General features: G+C 54.4%; 7 protein-coding genes across 7 annotated transcripts; 4 read left to right on the top strand and 3 right to left on the bottom strand.

Annotated features, from left to right (window-relative positions):
• Positions 1–578: 578 nt before the first annotated feature.
• On the bottom strand, positions 579–3,705 carry JN550_005865 (uncharacterized protein; the record flags this gene model as incomplete). The annotated part of the gene is made up of 3 exons (XM_049317539.1): positions 579–3,026; positions 3,105–3,216; positions 3,296–3,705. 3 exons carry the CDS (start codon positions 3,703–3,705, stop codon positions 579–581), a joined length of 2,970 nt encoding a protein of 989 aa, XP_049172108.1.
• A 3,096-nt stretch (positions 3,706–6,801) lies between these two features.
• JN550_005864 (uncharacterized protein) lies at positions 6,802–8,305 on the top strand (the record flags this gene model as incomplete). Its single annotated transcript, XM_049317538.1, has 2 exons — positions 6,802–7,006; positions 7,062–8,305. 2 exons carry the CDS (start codon positions 6,802–6,804, stop codon positions 8,303–8,305), a joined length of 1,449 nt encoding a protein of 482 aa, XP_049172107.1.
• Positions 8,306–8,843: 538 nt separating this feature from the next.
• On the bottom strand, positions 8,844–10,453 carry JN550_005863 (uncharacterized protein; the record flags this gene model as incomplete). The annotated part of the gene is made up of 2 exons (XM_049317537.1): positions 8,844–10,104; positions 10,191–10,453. The coding sequence occupies 2 exons, from the start codon at positions 10,451–10,453 to the stop codon at positions 8,844–8,846; spliced, it is 1,524 nt and encodes a 507-aa protein (XP_049172106.1).
• A 1,190-nt stretch (positions 10,454–11,643) lies between these two features.
• JN550_005862 (uncharacterized protein) lies at positions 11,644–12,660 on the top strand (the record flags this gene model as incomplete). Its single annotated transcript, XM_049317536.1, has 1 exon — positions 11,644–12,660. One exon carries the CDS (start codon positions 11,644–11,646, stop codon positions 12,658–12,660), a length of 1,017 nt encoding a protein of 338 aa, XP_049172105.1.
• A 1,221-nt stretch (positions 12,661–13,881) lies between these two features.
• JN550_005861 (uncharacterized protein) lies at positions 13,882–16,002 on the top strand (the record flags this gene model as incomplete). Its single annotated transcript, XM_049317534.1, has 1 exon — positions 13,882–16,002. The coding sequence occupies one exon, from the start codon at positions 13,882–13,884 to the stop codon at positions 16,000–16,002; it is 2,121 nt and encodes a 706-aa protein (XP_049172104.1).
• A 1,175-nt stretch (positions 16,003–17,177) lies between these two features.
• JN550_005860 (uncharacterized protein) lies at positions 17,178–19,096 on the top strand (the record flags this gene model as incomplete). Its single annotated transcript, XM_049317533.1, has 2 exons — positions 17,178–17,396; positions 17,450–19,096. 2 exons carry the CDS (start codon positions 17,178–17,180, stop codon positions 19,094–19,096), a joined length of 1,866 nt encoding a protein of 621 aa, XP_049172103.1.
• A 785-nt stretch (positions 19,097–19,881) lies between these two features.
• On the bottom strand, positions 19,882–20,733 carry JN550_005859 (uncharacterized protein; the record flags this gene model as incomplete). The annotated part of the gene is made up of 1 exon (XM_049317532.1): positions 19,882–20,733. One exon carries the CDS (start codon positions 20,731–20,733, stop codon positions 19,882–19,884), a length of 852 nt encoding a protein of 283 aa, XP_049172102.1.
• Between the last annotated feature and the right edge of the window lie 2,750 nt (positions 20,734–23,483).

The raw sequence follows: 23,483 nt of genomic DNA, 5'->3' as shown, positions 1-23,483 counted from the left end.
AGCAGATTCATCTTCATTGCTAGCTTGTGCTGATGGCCTCTATACCTGGCTACCAAGACGCTGGGTTTCAGCCCATCGTACTATACTATATAATACACCAAATTTCAGCGGGTATCTCTCGATAACTACGCTTCGTGACTCAAACATTATGCGCTTGTCTTGTGTACAAATCCCGCCAAACCATGCAAAAAAGTGAGAAAAAAAAAAATAAGAATGAAAACGCCGTCAAGACACCGTCCGCCCATTCGCAACGGCCCTCAATGCAAAAAAAGATCTCGAAAACCTTGACCCGCCATGTCCAAAATCTTGTCTGGGGCTCGCGTATGCAAAATTAGACAAAAGGTCGGTCGGCAAGGCCAGAAGCGCCTCTCGCGAGAGGCGCTCAATTGTCAGAGGCATCCTTTCTACTGTCGCGATTCTGTGACCGTCGTTAATATCGAGCCCCTAATGATACTCTGGACTATGTGTCCGAGGTTCTAGCCCCATATGGCTCGTGGTAACGCTGTTCTATGACCAGGGTCGAGTCGATAAAACCACAGGCGCCTCAATTTCACCCGGGACAAAGATGCGCGGATCGCCTAAAACGCAGGCTTGCCACCGCTGTTGCCGTTACGTCTGTATGTAGCAGGACCCATGTCATTGTGCGGGCTGAGAACCGAACCCGGCCCGGATCGATCGTCCTGAGCCGATGTCATCGAGGAGATCGAATTGAACGATGAGTGTGTCCTGCTGTCCATCGTCCCGGTTCGTGACATGGACATGCCTCCCATGGTGGATAACAGGGTGTCGGCGCGTTCGAATACATTGCCCGAAAACGCGTTAGCAAAAGATGCGCTTTGCGGCGTCGAGGGCACAGTAGCCTGTACAGCAGGCCCCAAAGCAGCGCTTTGCGGCGTCACCGGCAGTTGCGCTTGGGTGACATTAGAATTAGACGTGTAGTGGCCTGGCGAGTAGTATGTGTTCCCGTCCATCGTCTGCCCAGCATTGCGGAAGATATTGACCCATGGAGAGGCGATGATGAGCTGGGTCGTCTCCTTGATGCTCAGTTGCACCGGACGTAACCGGGCTCTGATATCCATAGGAAGGGCGATCTGGTCCATCGCATACTTGAGCATGCTTCCAAAGTCTGCCCACGCATCAACAAAGGTTTTGCAGAGGGCCCAAAATCCCGGATCTGTTCGAATGCCGGGTTCTTTGAATTTGATGGCGGATAGGCGGCCCTTGAGTAGGTCGGTCTGGTTGATGGCATGGCTACACCTCCCGATCAGAGCCTTCCAACACTGCATAATATGTTCCGGAGCCCGTTGCGCTCTGGCTTCGCGCAAGAAAGCGTTGAACTGGGTGTTGAACGTGGGCAGTGTCCGCATCAAGATGTCGGACGATTTGGACAAAGATAGGAAGATCTTCTCGAAATGGCGCTCATCGTTGGAGAAGTCGCCCGCGTACCGGCCGCCATCGCTGGATGCGAAGGACTCGCCCGAGCGCGGGGTCGCGGAGCTGATAGTTGCAGTCCGACCAGTTCCGTTAATGAAGGGCATTCCCACGTCGGTAGATACCCGAAGGTTGCTCGGATTATGGCTGTGGAAGTTGCCATTGCGAGATCGAGGCCGAGGTCCGAGACCTGGTCGATCGATCGTCGGCGTTGCAGAACTATCGCGTGAGTGGGGTTTGATGGTGCCTCCGGGGCCTAGCTTTCGAGCCGTAGGCGCTGCTGCACTGTATCCGGGCATGCCCATGAACATTTCGTTGGCCGTAACCCTGAGCTCCGTAATGCTGTTGTATAGACACAACATCAAGGTGCGGACATAGCGGGGGTCCCCGTTGCTAACAATGGTATCCATGTTGTTCATCATGATGGAGCAAATGTGGCCATACGCATTGATGAGCGTCAGGACAGCTCTCTGCACGTTTTCGTTCTCCCTTGGAGCATACCCATCCGAGTCGGCTGCTTCGTGTTTCATGATCTCCTGCTCCAGTTCCTCGACGTGTACATTAGTATTGAAAAAGACGATTTCAAGACTGGAGCGCTTGGCGGTGCCGTCATTGGTCAGCCTTGTGACCAGCTGGATCATGGGATGGACTTGGAAGACAGCATAGAGGATGCCCTTGGCGGTCTCAACTATGGGGTCAACCATTTTGGACTCGCGCCGCTGCTCGGGGAGAACGGACAGCCGGCGGACGTAATTCGGTCGTTGTAGGAGAGGCTCTGCCGGGCTATTGGGGCTCATGACAGATCCCATACCCGGGTGGACGTTTCCGGTCATGGATGAGCCGTGGCTGAGGCCACGATAGTGACTGAATCGGTTGTTCGCTTGCGTCTCATCAAGTGTGCCCAGCTCGTTGGCCCGTTTCGACATGAGCCTTCTGGGGCGTTCGAGAGGACGGTCCGACCGCGATACCTGCAGCAGGGTTTCGCTATTGGAGCGCAGTCGTTCATTTGGATTGCCAATCGTCAATGGCATGACGCCAGGTTTGCGGACGGCTGTGTTCTGTTGTGACAAGCCGCGGGCGTGCGAGCGAGAGGGAATCGGCGGCGGTCGAGGCATGTTCGGCGATCGAACGTCGGGGGCGTCCACGCCGTTCACCTTGATAGGAAACCGGCCACTCATCACACGCTTCAGCGGGTACCGGGGTGTTTCGAACCCATCAGCACCATCGTCGCCACCATTCTCTACCTCGAATGTCTTTTCGGCCTCGGCCTTCTCCACGATCTTCTGCTTCAAGAACCTCTTGATGTGGACCGTCACCGTCACATCGGTTACTTCGCTTTCCTTCAGGAACCCCTCATTGGGAGGACTGCTCGCCTGTACCTGGAGGACCTCGCGCGGCGGAAAGCTGATGTTGTTCCCATCCAGCTTCAACACCTGCAACGAGCCCATATCGCCCAAGCAAAGGGGCAATTCCTCGATCCGGTTCTTCTGAACGGCAAGCACTTTAAGCGATGCCAGCTTCGCAATGTCCGGGGGCAGGACCCTGATTTTGTTCCTGCCGAGATCTAAAATTTCCAAAGATCGGAGGTCACACAACTAATCAGGCAAGGTTAGAAAGGCAATCGCTTCGGGAGGCAAAATTTATGGGGGGGAAGTAGTATGAAGGCTATTTACCGGTAGCGGGAACTCCTTGATGTAATTGTTCCTCACGTTGAGATACCGCAGCGACGTGCATTCGGCGAACCTTGCAGGGAAGGAGGAAAGCTTATTGTGTGATAGCGCGAGCCTGTACGACAACAATCATGTCAGCAGAGGTGCTTTGACTACAAATGGAGCAGCATCTCTTCCAGGTATGGACAACGCACCTTTCCAGCTCGTTCTTGATGATGTCGACAACTTCCTCGGGCAACTCCTGGATGTTCCTCCGGCTCAGGTCGATAGTAACGCCCGGTTTGAGCTCGGAGGAGACTCCGTTTGGACCCGTTGCCTGGGACTCGTTGTCCTGCAGAGCACTCTTCATGGCCTCGCGGGCAACGGCGATGACCTGGCCGGCGGAGATGGGGCCGGACGCCGAGAGGGTCGAGTTGGCCGAGTTCATGGCGGCCTGGAACTTCTCGGGGATGGGAGGCGGCGGCGGGGGGGGAGGCATGTTGGATATGGACGTCTGCAGTCGTCGGACGCCCTGGGCTGGATTGGAAGGCAGGCCTCGCGATGTGGCGGATTGTGAAGGGATGACGGTAGCACCGTTCCCGCCTAAAGGCATCATCGACGACATGGTGAATGAGCCGGCCACTCGCTGGCTGGCCCCTTTGTCTCGGTCGCGGTGGTGGGCGTGAGGAAGTGGTTCGACGGGAGGTCTGACACGGGAACAAGGGAAGGTCGAGGGCGATCCTCGGTTTCAGTCAGGGTGGGCAGCTGGGCAGCTGGCTCGAGTGCAAGCAAGCGATTATGCCGAGGTGGATACAGTGAATGTACTGCAGTAGGTGGACAGACACGAGATGCGCAGTAGGTGTATGTAAGTAGTAGTTAGGTGAACGACAGTCGATTCCGATACCGTCCTCGGCAAAGGCTCTCGGGCCAGCACGACGGCGGATTCTAGTGATTGTCCGACTCCCCCTGCGAGCTCTCCGGAAGGGAGTTCGAAAACGGAATTGGCGATGATGGTTGACAGCAGCTCTCTGCTCGTGCACGTCGGCCCCATCGACTCATGCTTGCGCTTCCTCGCACGGCATGGCAGCGTAGGGTCGATTGTCTGTCGCGGATTGGATACTGGAGAGAGAGGAGCGAAACCTGTCGCCGCCGTGTTCTGAGTTGATTGACGGGATGCGCGGCGGGCCAGGAGCTGGTACGTAGTAGGAGTGCTGGGTGCTGGGTGCTGGGTGCTGTGGTGCCGGGCTTCTCAGGACGCTCGTGTGTGGTCGTAGTGTTTCAGGTTTCAATGCCAATGGCCCCGGGGGAGGGCAGGCGGGCAGTGGGTTGGTCAGTCTGGATCTGTATGGTGTCGGACTCGGACTGGGCTGGCAGCTGCAGCGGTGGGCAGACGAGACAAAACACTGATGACCCCGGGTGTTTCTTGGCCTGGAGTCGCAGTGGAAACAAGAACCACACCGGCCGTCAATCAATTCGGAGGGGTTGCTGCTGCAGGCATCTATCTGCTGGGTCGTTGCGCGTGCGTGTGTCTGGCGAACAAACGGGTGGTGAGTGGCAGCAGGACGGGTTGGGTTGGGTTGATAGATCTTTCTTCAGGTGCCCTCGGGCCTAGGGTCGGTTCTGCGGGTGTGCCAGTAGGTCCAACGCTCCCACGTTTCCCACGTTTCCCCCCAGCGAGCGCAGCGAGCGTCAGGGCGGACCCTCCAGCCGAGCCAGTCGCTTCAGGTTCACTGGTTAGCGACCGCAGTTACTGACTGGTTGGCTGGCCTCTTCGGCGGGTGAGTGCGTGACAGCGAGGTGGTCGGGCGGCTCTGGACAAGGGTCTTGGGTCTTGGATCCTAGGTTCACTGTCTTCAATCCTGGGCCACCCCTGTCCAAGCCTGGGGCTGGCTACCTAAGTCAGGCTTGGGGTTCTTGTATGCTTGGGGTGGGAAAAAAAGGGCAAAAGGGTCAAGGGTCACAGGGGTCAATGGCCAGAATGACCAGAGATGGGGGTCCGAAGGGCGGTAGGCGGGCTGGCGGGAAGCGGTAGCGCAGCTTTGGGGGGCCTGGCGCGGCTGGGTTGACTGGGTTGGTTGACGTTGTTAGTCTACCAGAACCTGACGATGGCAACGTCGCGTACTAGGTAGGAAAGGGGGACGACCTCCGCTCTTTTGCGCCTCTGGCAGTGGTTGGCATGTGCTTTGCTTTGCCTCGCTTTGCTTTGCGTCTCGTCTGCCCCAGCCGCAGCCGGATTTTGTTCCTGGCCGTCACGCTGACGGCGTTTGAGCTGAGCGCGCTGAGTGGCCCAGAATGCCCGCTACGGCCTGTTCCCCCTGTGTGTGACTGCTCGTCTCGGTACCTAGGTAGCTCACGATGGGCAGCTCTGCATGCCGTCACACCTGCACAACAGCGGCTGTTGGTCAGTCCTATCCTGTGCTGTCCTGTGCTGTCGCCTCTCAGCTCTCTCGCGCTTGATTCGTGTGCGCCGTGTTCCTGACAGGGTGTGGAGCCTGCCCACACTGGATCATCCCTGCCGGCCTGCTGCTCAAGGCTCGAGAATGTTGTCTCTGCCCATCTGCTCGTCTGCCATCCACCAACCCACACCACCCGCCCTTCGCGACGCCGTCCCCCATCGGGCCTAGCGCTGCCTCTAGAATGCTGCAAGGCACCCCAGCGGGCTCAGCGGGCCCAGCGGGCCCAGTGCACCCTTCTTCCCACGCGGCAGCGGAGTCATGGCTGCGTGGCGAGGGACCTCAGCAAAACTGAGGACCATGCACACAGAGCCGCAGCCAAAGCCACAAGACGGCCGGTCGATCATGATCACTTTCGTCCCATGTGCTGTGCTAAGCTGAGCAAGCTAAGCTGCTGAGTTGCCAAAGGCACAAGGCTGCTCGCTCGCTCCAGTGCATCACATTACCTACCTACACCATAACTACACATGACATTGTCAAGCCACCGCCAGACGGGCAGAGTGACCTCTCTCAATTGTGCCCACTGACCAACGCACTCCCGGTGTTTTCGCCCGTGTAGCGCTGCCTCAGCTTCAGCTTCAGCTTCAGCCACCAGCCACCCGTCAACCTGTCTCATCGACCGGGCGTTGCTCTTCCCTGCACCAGGCTTCGAAAAAATATTTCCAAGAAGGCCAGACAGGCCAGAGCCCTTTACCATTCCGTCGGGCTGCGCCTCCCCTACCCAGAGTTTCTACCTCAACCTCTGCAGGGGTGGGGTCTGGCAGCACCAGGAGCAACGAACTGAAGTCAATCTCGACATGTCAAAATTGACGAGTCGTAGATTCGCTTGGCAGATCTAGTGTCGATCAGCTGGATCCAATAATTTGACTTTGCTGCGCAGAGGAGCGCACAAACGTCGACCGTCCATTTTGGTGTACCCAACGTCATGTTGCACAGCCAAGCCGCCAGCAAAGGACCCTGAATAATCTGACGTCTCGTTTTTCCCTACACGGAACCGAGTCTGACTGTCCGTACACGAATAGTTGCAGAGCCAACTCTTCCGGCAGCCGATTGGTCTCCATCAATCTTGCAGCCGAGATTTGATATTAGCTGTGAATTATCAAGATACACAGTACAGTAACTTCGGACTTGACAATAGGAATCGGTGTCTTAGCCCCCCGGTTGGGTATTTGCCCACTTACAGCATTGATCGCGGGGACTTCGGCCTTGACCAATGACATGCCATTTTGCCAGCTCGGGTCACTTCTCAGAACGGCACTGCCAGAAAGATGGCGCCTCTCAGAAGATCCAACTCGTACATCCTCCCCGACCTGGATTTCACGCTGAGACGTCAGTTCAAGAAGCTCAACTTCCGGCCTCAGCAGCGGGAGATCATCCAGGCTGCCCTTGATGGGAACGATGTGTTCGTGCAGGCCGCCACCTCCTTCGGCAAGAGTCTATGCTACCAGCTTCCTGCCGTTGTCGACCAAGGGAGTAAGACATGGCTTTACCCGTAGATGACTGCCTAGTTGCTGATGAGGGCCCCCAGTCACCATTGTTATATCGCCACTGCTTAGTCTCATGATGAACCAGGTGGAAGCGCTGCGGGCTGCTGATATCAACGCCAGCTCCTTGAACAGTAACACGCCTGGCGCCGAGAAGGATGCCATCTATAAAGACCTGCAGACGGGCCACCCGCGCACACGGCTGCTATACGTCACACCGGAACTATGCGCCCTTGACCGCTTTCGAGATAAACTCAAGATAGTCTATAAGCAGAAAGAGCTCGCCCGCATCGCCGTGGACGAGGCGCATTGTATTTCAGAATGGGGCCACGACTTCCGGCGGGACTTCAAGCGTCTGTCCTGGTTTCGCGAGACGTTCCCCGACGTGCCCATCATGTGCCTCACAGCTACAGCCAATACTGAAGTCCGGCAAGACGTGCTCTCCACGCTTGGTCTGGGCTCTGACGGCTCGGATAGACTGAAGGTCTTCACCATGACGGCGTACCGCCCCAACCTGCATCTTGAGATCCGCTTCACACAAGACCAGGATGATCAGCGCCTCGAAGACTTTATCCAATGGATCCGTGGTGTCTATGCGCGACGTGCTTCAGAACCGCGCAAAGCGGAGCTTGCCAAGGGCGAGCGGCTCGACAACGTCCCAGGCATCATCTACACCATCTCTCGCGACGAATGCGAGTCCCTGGCGGCTGCCCTGCGATCCGAGGGCATCGGTGCGCAGCCATTCCACGCCAAGCTGTCCAAGGAGACCAAGGAACAGACTCTCGCGAAGTGGGTGGCCAACGAACCGGGCTACGACATCATCGTCGCCACCACGGCCTTCGGGATGGGCATCGACAAGCTGAACGTGCGGTTCGTCGTGCACTGGCGCCTGCCCAAGAGCTTCGAGGGCTACTACCAGGAGGCCGGGCGGGCGGGCCGCGACGGCAACGCCGCCTACTGCTTCCTGTACTACAGCCGCGAGGACCGCGACCGCGTGTCGAGCCTCGTCATCCGCGACGGCCAGCAGAGCGGCAACGCCAACAACTTCCAGGCCCGCGCCGTCAGCCTGCAGAAGCTGGCCAGCTACTGCGAGACCACCAGCCGCTGCCGCCACCACATGATCTGCGACTACTTTGGCGAGCGGGCCGTCCCCGCCTGCGACTACGCCTGCGACTGGCACAAGGACGCCGCGGGCCTCCAGCGCCGCTGGCTCAGGGGGCTGGCGAGCGAGGATTTCGTCAGCACGCACAGAGAAGAGGGCATGTACAATGTGGACTGGGACGATTGAGGATACCCTCACGGATGTGGCACCGCGAGGGACGCTGCATCTTGGGAGGTTTGGAACGTGGTGCGTGGCATTCCCGGAGAATGAAGACCCGGAACATTATACCCATATGCCTTTGAGCCGGCGAGCTCTCGATTTAATCATTGCCTACAATCTGTTGTGCAGGCTCAGTCAGAGACGGATGAGCTTCCCAAAACTGCCATGCACAATGTCTCTCTAAATAGAATGCCAGCAGGTACCCCCTGTTTCTGCACACTATAGACAGCGTAATACTACATACCAGATATCAGATTCGACAAGTGATTCAAATTTTCAACAGCAACCGTAGTCCCCTCTATGCCGCGGCTCTCGAGCACTGATGGTCGAAGTCATGTAGGAAAAGTAAAGTAAAGTGGTATCAAAATTGCAGATTATCCAAGTGGGTTCTAGATACAACCCGTGATATATCTACCGTATGAATGCTTTCTATCACATTGGGGTCCCCTCCCTGTCTTTATCTCTTTCCCGTTCGCCGTCTTTCTCCCTCTGCCTCTCTCTGTCTCTATTTCAACGTGACCAGCTCCTCGGCGCTGGTCGGGTGGATGGCGACGCACGAGTCAAAGTCCTTCTTGGTGGCGCCCATCTTCATGGCGACGCCGAAGCCCTGCAGCATCTCGCCCGAGCCGAGGCCCATGATGTGCAGGCCGACGACCTTCTGCTCGGGCCCGGCGCAGATCAGCTTGTACTTGGTCGGGCCCTTGGCCTCCTGCTCCATCATGGCGTAGTACATGGCGGTGAAGCTGGTGCTGTAGACGGTCAGGTTCTCGCGGCCGAAGCGCTCGACGGCCTGCGGCTCCGTCAGCCCGATCGAGCCCACCTCCGGGTGCGCGAAGACGACCGACGGGATGTTGTCGTAGTTGAGGTGGGCGGTGCGGAACTGCTCGGGCCCGAACAGGCGCTCGGCCAGGCGGCGGCCGGCGGCGATGGCGACGGGGGTCAGCTCGGCCTTGCCGCAGACGTCGCCGAGGGCGTAGATGTTGTCGACGTTGGTGTTCTGGTAGTCGTCGGCGACGACGTGGCCCTTGTGGTCGACCTCGACGCCGGCCTTGTCCAGGCCGAGGTCCTTGGTGGCCGGGGTGCGGCCGATGGCCCAGATCAGGTGGTCGACGCCCTCGAGCGTGCCCTCGCCGCCGGCGTCCTTGTAGTGGATGGTGAGCTTGCCGTCGGCGGCCTTGTCGATCCTGGTCTGGACCGAGTCCTTGTGCAGGTGGACGCCCAGGCGCTCGTACTCGTTGGTGACGCCCTCCTGGATCATGGGGTCGAAGGTGCGCAGGAAGGTCTTGTGGCGGATGAACAGGTGGGTCTCGGTGCCGAGGGCGTTGAACATGCCGGCGAACTCGACGGCGATGTAGCCGCCGCCGATGAGGGCGACCTTCTTGGGCAGGGTGTCGATGTCGAAGAAGCCGTCGCTGTTGGTGCCCAGCTCGGCGCCGGGGATGTTGGCGGGCGGCGGGGTGGGGTTGCCGCCGACGGCGATCAGGATCTTCTTGGCGCGGACCGTCTGCTTGGTGCCGTCGTCGGCCGTGACCTCGACCTCGTTCTTGCCGACGACCTTGGCCCAGCCGTGGATGTACTCGACCTTGTCGTTGGTGAGGTTCCGCTCGTAGATGCCGTTGAGGCGCTTGATGTAGGCGTCTCGCTTGTGCTTGAACGAGGTGAAGTCGAAGGGCTTCTTCTCCTCGACCGAGAAGCCGTAGGCCTTGGCGTCGTGTATCGCCTCGGCGATGGCGGCGGCGTTGAAGGTCACCTTCTTGGGCACGCAGCTGGCAAGTTATTGTACTGTCAGCCCATCTCATCCGCGCGCACGATCCCCGTGCGAGACCCGGTGTGAGGGAAGTCTTGGACCTACCCGACGTTGACACAGGTGCCGCCCAGCCGGCTGCCCTCAATGATCATGGCCTTGGCACCGAACTTGCCGGCGGCCATGCGCGCCGAGGCGAGGCCGCCGCTGCCGCCGCCGATGACGAGGTAGTCGGTCTCCTTGGAGATGGGCACCATGTTGGCTGGGGTGGAGGAGAAGTGGCGGGAGATGGAGGAGACGCGCGAGGTGGCTGCTCTGGACTTGGACGTACTGGCTACAGTAATGCGACCAAGAAGTCCAAACGCTTGCATGTGGGAAGGATGGGACGACACGGAGCTCTCGGGAGGATCACGGCTATGTTTATAGGGAGGGGAGGGGAGGGGAGGAGGCTGCGGCGGCGGCGGCGGCGGTGGTGGTAGTGGTGGTGGTAGTGGTGGTGGTAGTGGTTATGCTCGGTGCTTTGGTGGGGCAACGGTGGGATGACGTCTTATAGAGCTGCAGGATCGCGACGGGCGACGGGCGACGGGCGACGGGCGACGGGGATGACAGGCTCTGGCTTAGGAATCCGAGATGCGGCCTGGTGCGGCTTGGGGGATGCGCCGGGGAATTCAACTACCCTGGATAGGTAAACGAGAGTCTGCTGCCGCTCTGGGGGATTAGTGGATTGGCCAGGCTGGGACGCAAGACAGCTGCTGGGGCTTACTCACGACGTGGTGGAATTGCGTAGATTATTCATCAACGGACGGGACAACCTACAGGAGGCAGACCCTTCTTTTCTCTCTTTTTTTCTCCTTCGGCCGGCGCCCCAGAAAGTTTTTGTCAGCAAGGCCGCACGACGCCGCACCGAGACGCCGGAGCTTGTGGAGGGGTCGCCGAGCCTCTGGAATCTTTTTTTCCCCAGGGTGTTGCATTAGTGAGCCAGCAGCCTAAGCCGCGTGCTGGGTGCCACCCGACAGGAGTTACAGTGCACAGGGCCGGGTATCAATCAACATGATCAATCATATTGCTCCTGTTCAGTATGACAGACTTGGATAGTACGGCTAGGTATTCCAAATACTGGCTCAAAATACCACAGCCATGCAGCAGCTACACGTTTAGTCGTAACACAGGCCTCTTCTGTGCTGTGTAGCAAGGGTCCATTGTCTTATCTGCGATTAGCCGTGTCTGCCGAGGCTTGGATAGCGTGTGTAGCAGTACAGCAGTACCGGAGTAGTGGACATCAGTGCAAGCACGCAACAGGGGTTCCAACGTTCCAGAGGGAACATCTCATTGGCACCTCCGTTTGGATATCTGACTTGCTAGATACACTTCTGTTGTTCACGCACGTTGCCGCTACCTAGGTAGCTTGAAATACGCAGCGGACTCCTTCGAGTAGTGTCACATCATACGTGCAGCAACTGACCTTGCACCACGACCTCGCCATCACAAGAGGCGTGTCAGCGACGCCACAGAGGTGCTGTTCAGTCTACGGTCAACATCTCCCCCGGTACGCGATGGCCCAATGGCCCCTAGGCTACCTGCAACCCTCAAGCTAGCCGAACTCAAGAATCTTGCCGTTGCCTGCGGCTTGCCGTCCGCCGGTACAAAGGATGTCTTGGCCAGTCGCGTCGAGTCCGCCGCCTGGGGTCATCAGCGTGACGCCATACCGGTGAACAAGCAACGCATTCTGTCTGTCGATCTCGGCATTCGCAACCTGGCCTTCTCTCTCCTCACTCCTGGTGCAGCAGCCCAACCTGGTCGAGGTGCCCGCAGTCCACCGCGGGTCGGGGTAGAGGTTTGGAAACGCGTGGCGCTGGCAAGCTCCGGACAGGATGCACTGCCAGACGCGGACAAGGATATTTGGGGTCCGTCGAGCATGGCGGACCTGACAGCCAGGCTTGTACATGACGAGTTTCTCGCTCTCTCGCCTACCCACATCTTGATCGAGAGGCAGAGGTTTAGGAGTGGAGGCCGTGCTGCTGTGCAAGAATGGACGCTGAGAGTAAACACGCTCGAGGCCATGATCTATGCCACCTTGGGCACCCTTGGGAGGCTCCACCACTGGAGAGGGACCATACACTCCATCGCCCCGGCTCGCGTCGGTCCCTTCTGGCTTGAGGGCTTGGAAGACGACGCAGCTGAGACCAAGACGTCCAAAGCAACTTCCCCCAGAGCACGGAAGCTAGAAACAGTCAGTGATGCTGATGGTGTCGCTGACCCTAAAGTCAAAGAGTCCAAGTCTGCAAAGAGCGCCAAGGCGAGGAACAAGAAAGCTAAGATTGACCTCGTTGGAAAGTGGCTGGTCGAAGACCGGATCGAGACTACAGGTGAAGCTGAGACCACAGCCAAGTCATATCTCCACCGCTGGAAAGGCGGCCGAAGGAACAAAACAGTCGCTGCTGCGGAAGATGTTGCCGAGCATTTCAATAAGCTCGATGACCTTGCTGATAGTCTCCTGCAAGGCTTGGCCTGGGTCAAGTGGCAAGAGAATCAACAGTTATTGGCACAGAATGGGCCGGATGAGTTGCTTGGCAAATAGCAAAACTAGTATCCTGTTTGCGTCTCCATCGAGGGAAATACGACAGTGAAGGCTACACTGTGACTGAGATACGGCAAGGCTAGAGGACAAATCTAAGTTACCGAGGGTATGGTTGAGTAATAGAGTTTCCGTCTTTTGCTTTCCCTGTCAGAGGATACTGTCGCAGCCAAAACTCTATTACATGGCAACTATAGTACTACGGGATCCTGATTGTCGGAGATACCGTACACTGAGCGTACAAATTGGCGTTTGAGGCAAGGTCAGACTGGTGTTTGTTCTATCTTGAATAACAAAAACCAAGCATACAAATCTCAGCAACGTGGACCTTTTCCGATACCACCAAACTCTCAGATCGGCCGTTAAGCCATCAGTCACGGAATGGAAAACTCAATGCGAGCTGATCCTCCCAGCTCCCCCAATGGGTCTATTGCGAGCACCAAAACTCATCCGATCCGACGCCTCCTCAGGTGCCTAAGCATAAAGAGAGGCTTCTCAGCCCTGAAGAAACGCCTACGCTCCGTGGGGAGCGGGCTTTCGTCCCAGCAAGAGTCATCTACCTGGCTGCCACTAGACCTCAGAGCCCAGTACAACGAGCAGATGTACGGACGTGCCGACTGGATCTCAGACGAGCCCTTTGGCCGCGCTCGGTGCAGCATGGATATGTATGCACCACTGGCGGTGCGCAGTGCTATGCTGGAGAGATATGCCGCCGAGGCACGTGCTGCACGGATGGCAGAAGCATCTCGAGGTGGAATTTTATGTTAACTGTAACAGACTGAAATGAAGCGCGGTGTTGAGACGTTGCCGAAGGAGTATATTATCTGTTCTGATGCGCGGAAATATTTTGCTATCTGGAAAGGCCAGGATTCGGTCTTGAAACAATATCATCTGTACCTCCACTCAGCCACCCGGTCTTGCACCATTCAGTGTCACACGCAGCTATATATGTGATAGGCTCTAGCCAATGGGATCTGCCCAACCTCTCGCACGATTGGGCAAGGTGATTCTAGCTCCCCGCACTACTGAGCACCTTGTTTACCTGAACATGTCATCATTTCCATTTTGCAAAAAGTTTCAGCAAGTCTACATATTGATCTTTTGGTGATTTAGCTCACATCTGCTTGGCCTGCCCGACACTATTGTTTTTGTTCTTCGCATTGTTAGTGAGCTCAGCTGAGACAATCTGCGTTCCTGTGATCAGGATACAGTATCAACCCCAAGATGCCGCCGACCCCAGAGGATTACCTTGAACAAGTATACGCCGGAGTTCTCGGAAAGCTCATCGGGGTCTATGTTGGACGCCCATTCGAAGGCTGGACACACCAGCGTATTCTGGACGAGCTCGGCCCTATCCACCACTATGTGCACGAGAAGGTTGGCGCACCCTTAGTCGTGACCGACGACGACGTCTCGGGAACTTTCACCTTCGTGCGCGCGCTCGAGGAACACGGCGTCTCCGCGGACCTCTCAGCAGAAGCCATTGGCAGGACGTGGCTCAACAATGTCATCGAGAAGCGCACCATCTTCTGGTGGGGAGGCCGGGGCATCTCAACCGAGCACACGGCCTTCTTGAACCTGAAAAGGGGCATCATGGCACCGCAGAGCGGCTCGATACAGACCAATGGAAAGACGGTCGCCGAGCAGATAGGAGCCCAGATTTTCATCGACGGCTGGGCATTGGTGGCGCCCGGAAACCCAGCGCTCGCCGCCAAGCTTGCGAAGGCTGCCGGTTCTGTTAGTCACGATGGAGAGTCGGTCTATGCGGCTGTGCTTTGGGCTGCGATGGAGGCTGAGGCATTCGTGTCCAACGACGTAGATCATCTTCTAGACACAGGTCTCCAATTCATACCGGGGGATTCCTTGATTGCAACCCTAATCAAAGATGTCCGAGGTTGGGCTAAGGAAGACGAAGATTGGATGAAAGCCAGACAGAAGATTGAGGATAAGTACGGGTACGACAAGTTCTGCGGCATGTGCCACGTCGTCCCCAACCACGGTATTATGATCATGGCGCTTCTGTACGGTGGTCATGACTTCCACGAAGCCATGCACATCATCAACACCTGCGGCTGGGACACGGACTGCAATTCGGGAAACGTCGGGTGCCTCGTTGCCATCATGCACGGCTTGAGTGCGTTTGAAGGCGGGCCGGACTGGCGAGGACCTCTGGCAGACCGAGCGTTGATCTCTAGTGCAGACGGAGGGTATACGGTCAACAATGCATCACTCATCGCTTATGACCTCTTCAATCTGGGGAAACAGCTAGCTGGCGAGCCAAGGTTGGATGGTCCGAAGAGCGGCGCGCAGTTCCATTTCACTCTCCCGGGGAGTGTTCAGGGCTTCCAGGCCTATGGAAACAACAGTACTGCACCTGGTCTTGTCAGAGTCGAGCAAGCGAATGACGCCACAAATAGTCCAGGTCTAGCTATTCGACTTCATGGGCTTACTCAAGGCGCGGGACCGGCAGAAGTGCTCACCGATACTTTTCTTCCATTAGAAGTGAAGAAAATGCCCATCTACGAAATTGCTGGCTCTCCGCTGTTATATCCAGGCCAGGAAGTCAAAGCTCGATTGCATTGCGACGCGAAAACGACGAGCGAGGTCGTGGTTCGGCTGAGGTTGAAAGTGTACACCCCCAAAGACGAGCTGATCAACGTGGATGGAGATCCCGTAACATTGGGGCCCGGCGAATCAACCACTCTTCAGTGGACCATCCCCGATGATTTTGGGAGCCAGCCTATACAGTCAGTCGGCGTCGTGCTATCAAGCCCAAGGAAGCGCGTCGATGGTGCAGTTATGCTGGACTATCTTCGATGGGATGGTATTCCTGAGACCACCGTCGCAGCTACGACGAAGGCTTCGAACGAGTTTTGGCACCGATCCTTCGTCAACAGCGCAGACGACTTCCGCTATCGCTGGTCAAAATTCACCGTCGCCCAGAACAGGGGGGAAGGCCTCGTGACATACGGCACGCGGGAGTGGACAGACTACCGCATTACCATCAATAGCTTCACAGTCAATATTGGAGGCCCTTCGGGTGTCATTATCAGAGCACAGGGCTTGAATAGATTCTATGCGCTGGCTTTTGTTGATGGTGGACGGGTCGCGATTGTCAAGGCGGTCGATGGGGATAGGACGGAACTTGCGAGCGAGGAGTTGGAATGGAGTCTCGATACGCCGTACCAAATGGAAATCGAGGCGAATGGTACAAGCATCTTGGGTAAAGTCAATGGGCAGATTGTTCGGGCTACGGATGCAGACTATGGATGTGGTGGTTGCGGTTTCGTTGTGACGGAAGGCTCCATACAAGCCGACACTATTCAAATTAGCCGCGTCCGGTGAGGCAATTGGCTGGCCCAGATTTTTTGCTGCCGCTATTCAAACCGTATACGAGTGATCAACATGCTTTATCACTCAACCCTCTATGGGTGATCGAGGACTACAATGGCCTGCGTATCACCATAGTAAAATACATGGTATGAGAGTAAATAGTGACTTCTGCTTTCCGTAGTCTGTTACCCATAAAACTCACAGTGTTCTTTATACATGTTCATCCAACACCTTTCCATCTTACAACATGTTTTTCTGTGTTGAAACACGATGATAAATTCACCAGTGGTCCCATGGTTGACTACAACGATGTATATATCTATGGCGTGGTGGCGGTGGTGGACTGTAGTAAGGTGTTCGAGGATAGTGCGACGCTGATCGACAATATACATCTTGGCCAAAAGCCAGCAAGGGGGCTGGTATCCTGCGGTGCGGATATTGCTAGAAGGACGTAGAATCGAACCACTATTTTGTCAATCTAGCAGTGCTGTAACATGTTTACGCAGCCAAGCACCACTCAACATCCAGTCATCCACTGAGGCTGGAATAATGGAATGTTGTTGCTAGGTATTGAGAAGACGTACGCTAGGACTCATTGGCTGACGCCTACCGCGCCTCCACTCCCTAGTAGCCCAAACGACCTCTCGGTCCGATTCTCCTCCTTCTCCCTATGTAGGATATCAACAGTCAAACGTGGGGTGTCTGTCTGGATTCATCTAGCCGGCGATCTTGCCGGGTTTGCGGCTCCACAATCGAGACCCATCACATTCAGGGTCTTTGCTAATAGCGCAGACTGAGCCAAAAGATAGCAGACAGGGTGTAACGGAGGTGCGACTGACCATATATACTATGTAGACCAGCCGTAGCCAGAATCAAACTACCTAGTTCGTTTTAAGTGCAAGAGTAGCGTATCTTCTACCGAAAAGGGATCGACTAGTATCCACAATCTAGCTTTGGGTGGATATACCTTCATAAGCTATTGCTGCAAGATGCGAGGGGCTTTTTGTCAGCCCCATACCAGCGGGGCAGCTCCCTTTCATTAGGGGGAAAGGGCATTCATGTCTCAGCCTACAAGAGCCGAATTCCTGTCCTGTCAAATGTCGAACAACTCAAAAGACTCTCTCAGTTAAATTCAGTCATTCCCTCATTAGAAACTTCATCTTCGCTCACAGTGAGCCAATTTCATGATGACAAGTTCCAACGAGCAGTTCGAATACATTATAGTCGGCGGTGGGACGGCTGGACTTGTCGTCGCCTCACGACTCAGCGAAGATGCACAGGCCCGCGTTCTCGTGGTCGAGGCTGGCCCTGATAACTCTAATGACCCGGTTGTCCTAACGCCAGGGCTGGTAGTTGCGCAATTTGGGGAAGAGAAATACGACTGGAATTTCAGCTCAGAGCCCCAAGTACGTGCATATCACCACCTCCTCGAATTGCACATGTACTGACAGACGATCAGCCCAATCTAAACAACAGACGGCTTGCGCAGCCTCGCGGAAGACAGCTTGGTGGCTCCTCTGCATTGAACATGATGATGATGCTGTATCCATCAGCAGTTAACATTGATTCCTGGGGCAAGCTCGGTAACCCCGGCTGGTCTTACCAAGATCTTCTGCCTTACTATAGGAAGTCAAGCACCACTCATGCTCCATCCGCTACGGCAGCGGAGCTTACAGGCCTGCACCAGTATCACGATGATTCTCTTACTGGAGACGGGCCTGTTCATGTTTCATTTGGAGAGGGATACAGCAAGGTATTCAATGGAGCTTGGATGGAAACGTTCAACAACCTTGGCCTGCGAATGACCGCAGACCCGCGAACAGGGAAAGCGCTCGGTGGGTTTCAGAACCCCGCCACTATAGATCCGCAGACGAGGACTCGAAGTTTCGCCTCGCCAGCGTATTTGACTGCTGAAGTCCGCCAGAGATCCAACCTGGAAATTCGCTGCAATTCCGTGGTCGAGAAGGTCTTGACGGAGCGACGAGGAGATAAGGTGACTGCTACAGGAGTCGTCATCTCTGCTGGTGGCAAGACACAGCGTATTGACGCACGACTCGAGGTCATCCTAGCTGCTGGAGCTCTTCACACACCCCAGATCCTAGAATTATCTGGAATCGGCAACCGTGTTCTCCTTGAAAGCCATGGTATTCCCGTTGTAATCGACAACCCAAATGTTGGGGAGAACCTTCAGGATCATGCTATTGTGGCCCAAAGTTTTGAGGTCAACGATGGTATGCCATCAGGAGATGTTCTCAGAGACCCTGAGGTGCTTAATAGCTTGATCTCACTGTATCAGAGCAGTGGTGGCGATGGCCCCCTTGGTCAGAGCTCTATCAGTGTAGCATACAGTCCATGGTCAGATGGTGCTGGTGCATTATCTGCAGAGGCCAAGAAGGAGGCACTGGATGCTCATCTCGCACACTCCAAGACACAGATGGCCGAGCAGTTCAGCGTAATCCGTGCGATAATCGAAGATGCGAACGAGCCAGCCGTCGAGTATCTCCTCTTTCCTTGCCAGATCACCGTCAACGATGATCCGGTATCCATGAGAGAAATCATTACTCCGTCTCGGCCGGACAACTACGTCTCTATCATGACGATACTGAACCATCCGTTTTCGAGAGGATCAGTCCACATCACCTCCGCTGATGTACAAACAAAACCGATTTACGATCCTCGCTTTATGTCTCACCCACTTGACCTGCACGTTCTCGCACAGAACGTCCAGTTTGTGGAGCGAATCATCGAAACGGAGCCGTTCAAGTCGATGCTGAAGAGCGACGGCAAACGCGCGCCGGACATTATCGGAAAGACCCTGGAACAGGCCGAAGAGATTGTTCGTCGTCATACAATCTCTGTTTTCCACGTGGCTGGTAGTTGTGCTATGCTGCCCGAGAGTCAAGGAGGTGTAGTAAACGAGCGGCTTATCGTCCACGGGACTGGGAATATCCGTATTATTGATGCTAGTATATTCCCTCTTGAACCACTGGGCAACATACAAGCAACCGTCTATGCTGTTGCGGAGAAAGCTGCGGACCTTATCAAGGAAGATCAGCGGTGCCACTATCCCAGGAAGGTGTTGACAAACGATATAGCTTTTCGGTAGAGCACTAAAGATGGCCTCTACGATACGCTTTCCCTGACATGTGAATTAGTCCATTCTGGATCCGGTCTATCATAGACTACTTATAGACTACGAGTTACATCAATAATGAACGAGAAGCTTTATAAGCAAAAGTTTTTCAGCATCAGCAGGGGTCCTTGGAATACTACTTTGAAAGCCTGATGTGAGATAGAATCGTTCTTTATCCCAGGGCAGCAAAGTATACTCGGCGCTAAAGGATTAGTTTCCACGGTGTTGATGAAATAGAGCGTAACTGATAATGTCGCTATGAGAAGACGGCATGGCGCGCTATATCCGGCCACTGGAAGGTAAGCTGATCTGTCAGGTTTTGGCCCTAATTACTGCTCTCTGCCTCGAAGCTACTTCACCAATGCACCCGGCCGTAGAGTCCCATGTCAGTGAGTTATTCGAAGTAGTGCAACTGGCGGTTATTTTGGCCCACATAAAGATTGTCTCGAGGTCTCATGCATCAACATGATTTCTGAGTGGCTCCCCTCAGAGCTTGGCACATAATCCGCTTCGTTGCCAAAGGAGCTTGTGTATCTGTCACCAAGTCTTTTTATCGTCTCAATACGCACTATAGTGACCGGAAGACACGACTGGCCGTATATTCAATCAGGGCAGACTTTATACTACCAGGTTCGTCTCTTTCACAAAGTGGAAATGCACAAGTAAATATAGTCAATGCTGCTCGTAGTAGTCTCACATATAACTACTACCAGCCTGAACGCTCTTCATTCCGTACTAACACAAGGTTTCTATCAATCTCATTCTTGTTTAAACTGAGAGAAGAAAGCCCAAGTCTCATTGGCAGCAAAGGTGGTTGACTGGCCCTTGTCTTTTGGTTGTGGAGTGTGGTCGCCATCGAATGCAACCCACGTGACAGGGTATCCGGATTTGCAGCCGGAGTATTGCGTCTTGATGTGTGTGCCACTACCTGCGGCCGGCTCTGGAGGGCTTTGTGATGTGCAACCATTGTTCTTAACGAAGCGGTCTCGCATTGTGCGGTCTCCGGCGATTGGCAGCACGTTGTCTGAGACCCCGTGCTGGCCATAATAGGCGATAGGGTCATTGCCACCTGTGCAACCAGACAACACTGCGCCTGACAGAACGGCGACGGCGCGGAAGTCCTTGGCACGCGAGCACGCAATGCTATACGACATGCCAGCGCCATAGCTGAAGCCTGTCGAGTATCTGTGTGCCTGGTCAATACACAAGTCTGCCTCGACTGTCTTGATGATCGCATCCGTGAGTGCGAGGTCGTCGCCATTAGGGTTGGCCCAACCATTGTTGAGTCCGTTGGGGGCAATATAGATGCCAGTATTCCCAGTGTCCAGAGCGGGCAAGCCGTACCACGGCAAGTAGCCACCGGTTCCGGCTACGACCTGCGATGCCGTGCCGCCGAGGGCGTGGAAGGTGAATATCAACTTGTACGGGTGTGTCTGGTTGTAGTTTGCTGGGAACTTGACAAAGTACTGTCTGGACTTCCCATTAATTGTCAGGCTATATGCATTGGGTGAGGTCAAGGTCGGGGCCTTGCCGCAACCGGACGACGAAGCCGCGAGAATTGGTTGCAGGCAGAGGGCCACAACGGCCAGGATAACGGACCACGCCATCATTTTCGATGGCTGAACGAAGCTGTGGCAATGTAGCTAGTGAGGACACGGCGCCAGCGGCAGAAGAAAGTAAGCTTAGGAATATTATCTCGTCGTGGCCTAGGAAATAAGTGAGTTGTGGTTGACCAGCGCTCATTCTTATGTGTCTATGGCCTGGAGGCCGCGGAATATGATTTCCCATCAAAGTCAGATACGGCCTTTGGTCCGTTCCCTATAATGAGATTTGATGTCACATTAGCATTAATCACAGATTAACCGACCGTCTTGTTAGTAGGCCGCCTGAGATCTTATTGGCCAACGCACGGCCTCCGTTGCCTGGATTCGGTAAAATAAACCTCTAGAAAAACTCGGGTACTAGGACGGCAATTATCAACTGCTGGTTTGTACAATGCCGTGCCCCGCACCCTGGGCTACAAGGTGGTACCTGTTACCAACCAGTGGCGATCCGGGGCCATGTGGTCACGACGGACAGCCACGTCGGGCAGTATTTGGGTTAAAAGTTGGGGTCTTACCGAGTGTCATTCGGTGGGGAAGGTGCCATTGGTTTGGGTTGGAGTGACACTATGGCCTATGTGATCCGCAATCTGCCTGCCACAACTCTCCAAACTCGATTTGAAATGACAGAAACGGGTTGAAGCGGGTACTTCCTTTGAAGCCCTTACTATTGATGAAGGGTATTCAACGAATCCGCCGGGCGTTGATGGAAGGCTTGACAAAAGGGCATTCGTGAGGCAGTTGCAAGAACGGTGAATCACCATCTTTGAAGCAACGTAGATTTCTCGTAGATCGCTCAACTTCAGGTTCTTGGACCGCAATAGCTTATGTAGGTATCATCCATGTAATATTCGGGGCATCTAATCCTTGTGCTGGCTGCAAAGCTACATACCACACTCCTATATGCGTGGGCCCCACGACCTGGTCAACGAAGCCTTGACATCATGGCATACATTGCAGGACATGAAGATGCTAATTTCACCATCGCTCTTAATTTTGACGGACAATGGAGCTCAAAAACGAATGACATTCGCTTAAAAGACTTGTTTGGTTGTTACCGAGCGTGTCTAATGGGTTTGTTACAATCCAGCTACAATGCGTTTCATTCTTTGAGCGTGACCATGTCAGTCCTGGAGTTGGACTCGCAGCGCGCATTGAAATCTCAAGCTTCCCGGTACATGCTGTATGAGATTTCTTGGCTGCCACTTTGGGATCTCAATTCAGGGCTTGCCTTGCTGCGGGGCTTTGGCGATCCTGCTTCAAGGAACCAATTGCTTGGCTTTCTGGTCCCAAGCTGTCAATGTATGAAAAATGGGTGATGAGAGACCTCCATTGGAGTGTGAAACTGGGAAACGTAATAGCGTTGACCTGAACGTGCTGTGAGAACAGGGCCATTATGCTCTGTTGATTCAATCTCGGTGATGTTTCACACGTGTTGCACGGCTTGGGTCCTAGTTTCTGAGTAATTTTTAGAGTGCTTACGACCTTCCCGAAAGATAGTAGCATCTGTGGAAGATCTCAAAGACCCCGCTATAAGACTGGGCATAAGTGTCAACCTAAGGGCAGGGGGTGATCTGATGGGTAACCATGTCCGACATATATGCAATAGTCTGGACAGAGTTAATAGAGTTATGAAGCTGGTATGATGCGCCATGGAAGCTAATATTAGTGGTATGTTTTTATTTGAGACGCTGACCCCAGTGGGAGCGTTTTCTGAGTTCAGAACATCGGACCGAAGTCTTGATTTCTTCCCAGTGAACACCCCTTGAGATCTGTCAGTATGCAAATTTACGGTATCGTGTTCGTTAACCTAGACTCATGAACACGAGTTTAACTATCAAGGTAGTCTGGGCGCTCGAGCCCTTCTGCTGTTGAAAAAGAAACAAAAAGAATAGTTCATTAGCGTTGTTTGAAAGATTTATACGGATGAAATCTTTATTGATATGACAACTACTCCTTTGCCTTAATTTGATGAAGCCGAATTCATGTTATAGGATCTAGAGTTCACGGTCTCATGTAAGTAAGTTTTATTTTTCTTCCGATTTTCAAAGCAACTTTTTTCGAATAGGCGCCATCGAGAGAACTCGCTGCTTTAGTTCTAAGTCTTATTTAGTTTCTACTACTATACAAATATCAAAAAGGGGACACAGAAGTCTCCTATCCATACATCCAGGTGTCAGTCAGAGTGTGTAGGTCTGGCCGTGGCCTCAGCCACAGCGACAAACAGCCAATTCAGTGGCTCAACAGGTTATTTCCCGTACTACATACATAACCTGCTTTGAGCGGGACAACGAAGCTTGAACGTTTCTGTATGGAGTGTAATACCTGTTGAAGGAGTATTATCATAAGCAATGGCACTTTTTGAGACGAGGCCTTGTTATTACCGCATTGATATTATCATTTGATTTTGAGAGCCTGGAGTTTTTATGTCAGCGAGGGAGCCTCGAAAAATGGTCCGCTAGATACCCGCAAAGATGGCGGTACAGCCCTGCATTGGAAATCGGATATCTTAAAAAGCATGTGTACGAGCTCCTATAAGCTGTGATGGTACGATTCAAGTGAGACTTTGTCATACGCAGTAGTGAGGAAGTGCACAGGGCCATACGATCTTGGCTGCTTCTCGTTACATTATGTTTCATTTCTCGATGTTCGACTAAAATCATTCCAACCGAGTCATTCGCGCAGGTTATATCATGGCCTTTCACGCGACTGGCAAATGAAGAAAATCGCAAAGCAAAGGGGGCAGGCAAGACTCTTAC

This window comes from Neoarthrinium moseri (genome assembly GCF_022829205.1).
Source record: "Neoarthrinium moseri strain CBS 164.80 chromosome Unknown scaffold19_Wmoseri_CBS_16480, whole genome shotgun sequence".
Taxonomy (NCBI): domain Eukaryota; kingdom Fungi; phylum Ascomycota; class Sordariomycetes; order Amphisphaeriales; family Apiosporaceae; genus Neoarthrinium; species Neoarthrinium moseri.
Note: the sequence above shows the minus strand (reverse complement) of the source record. Positions and strands in the feature narration are given on the sequence as shown.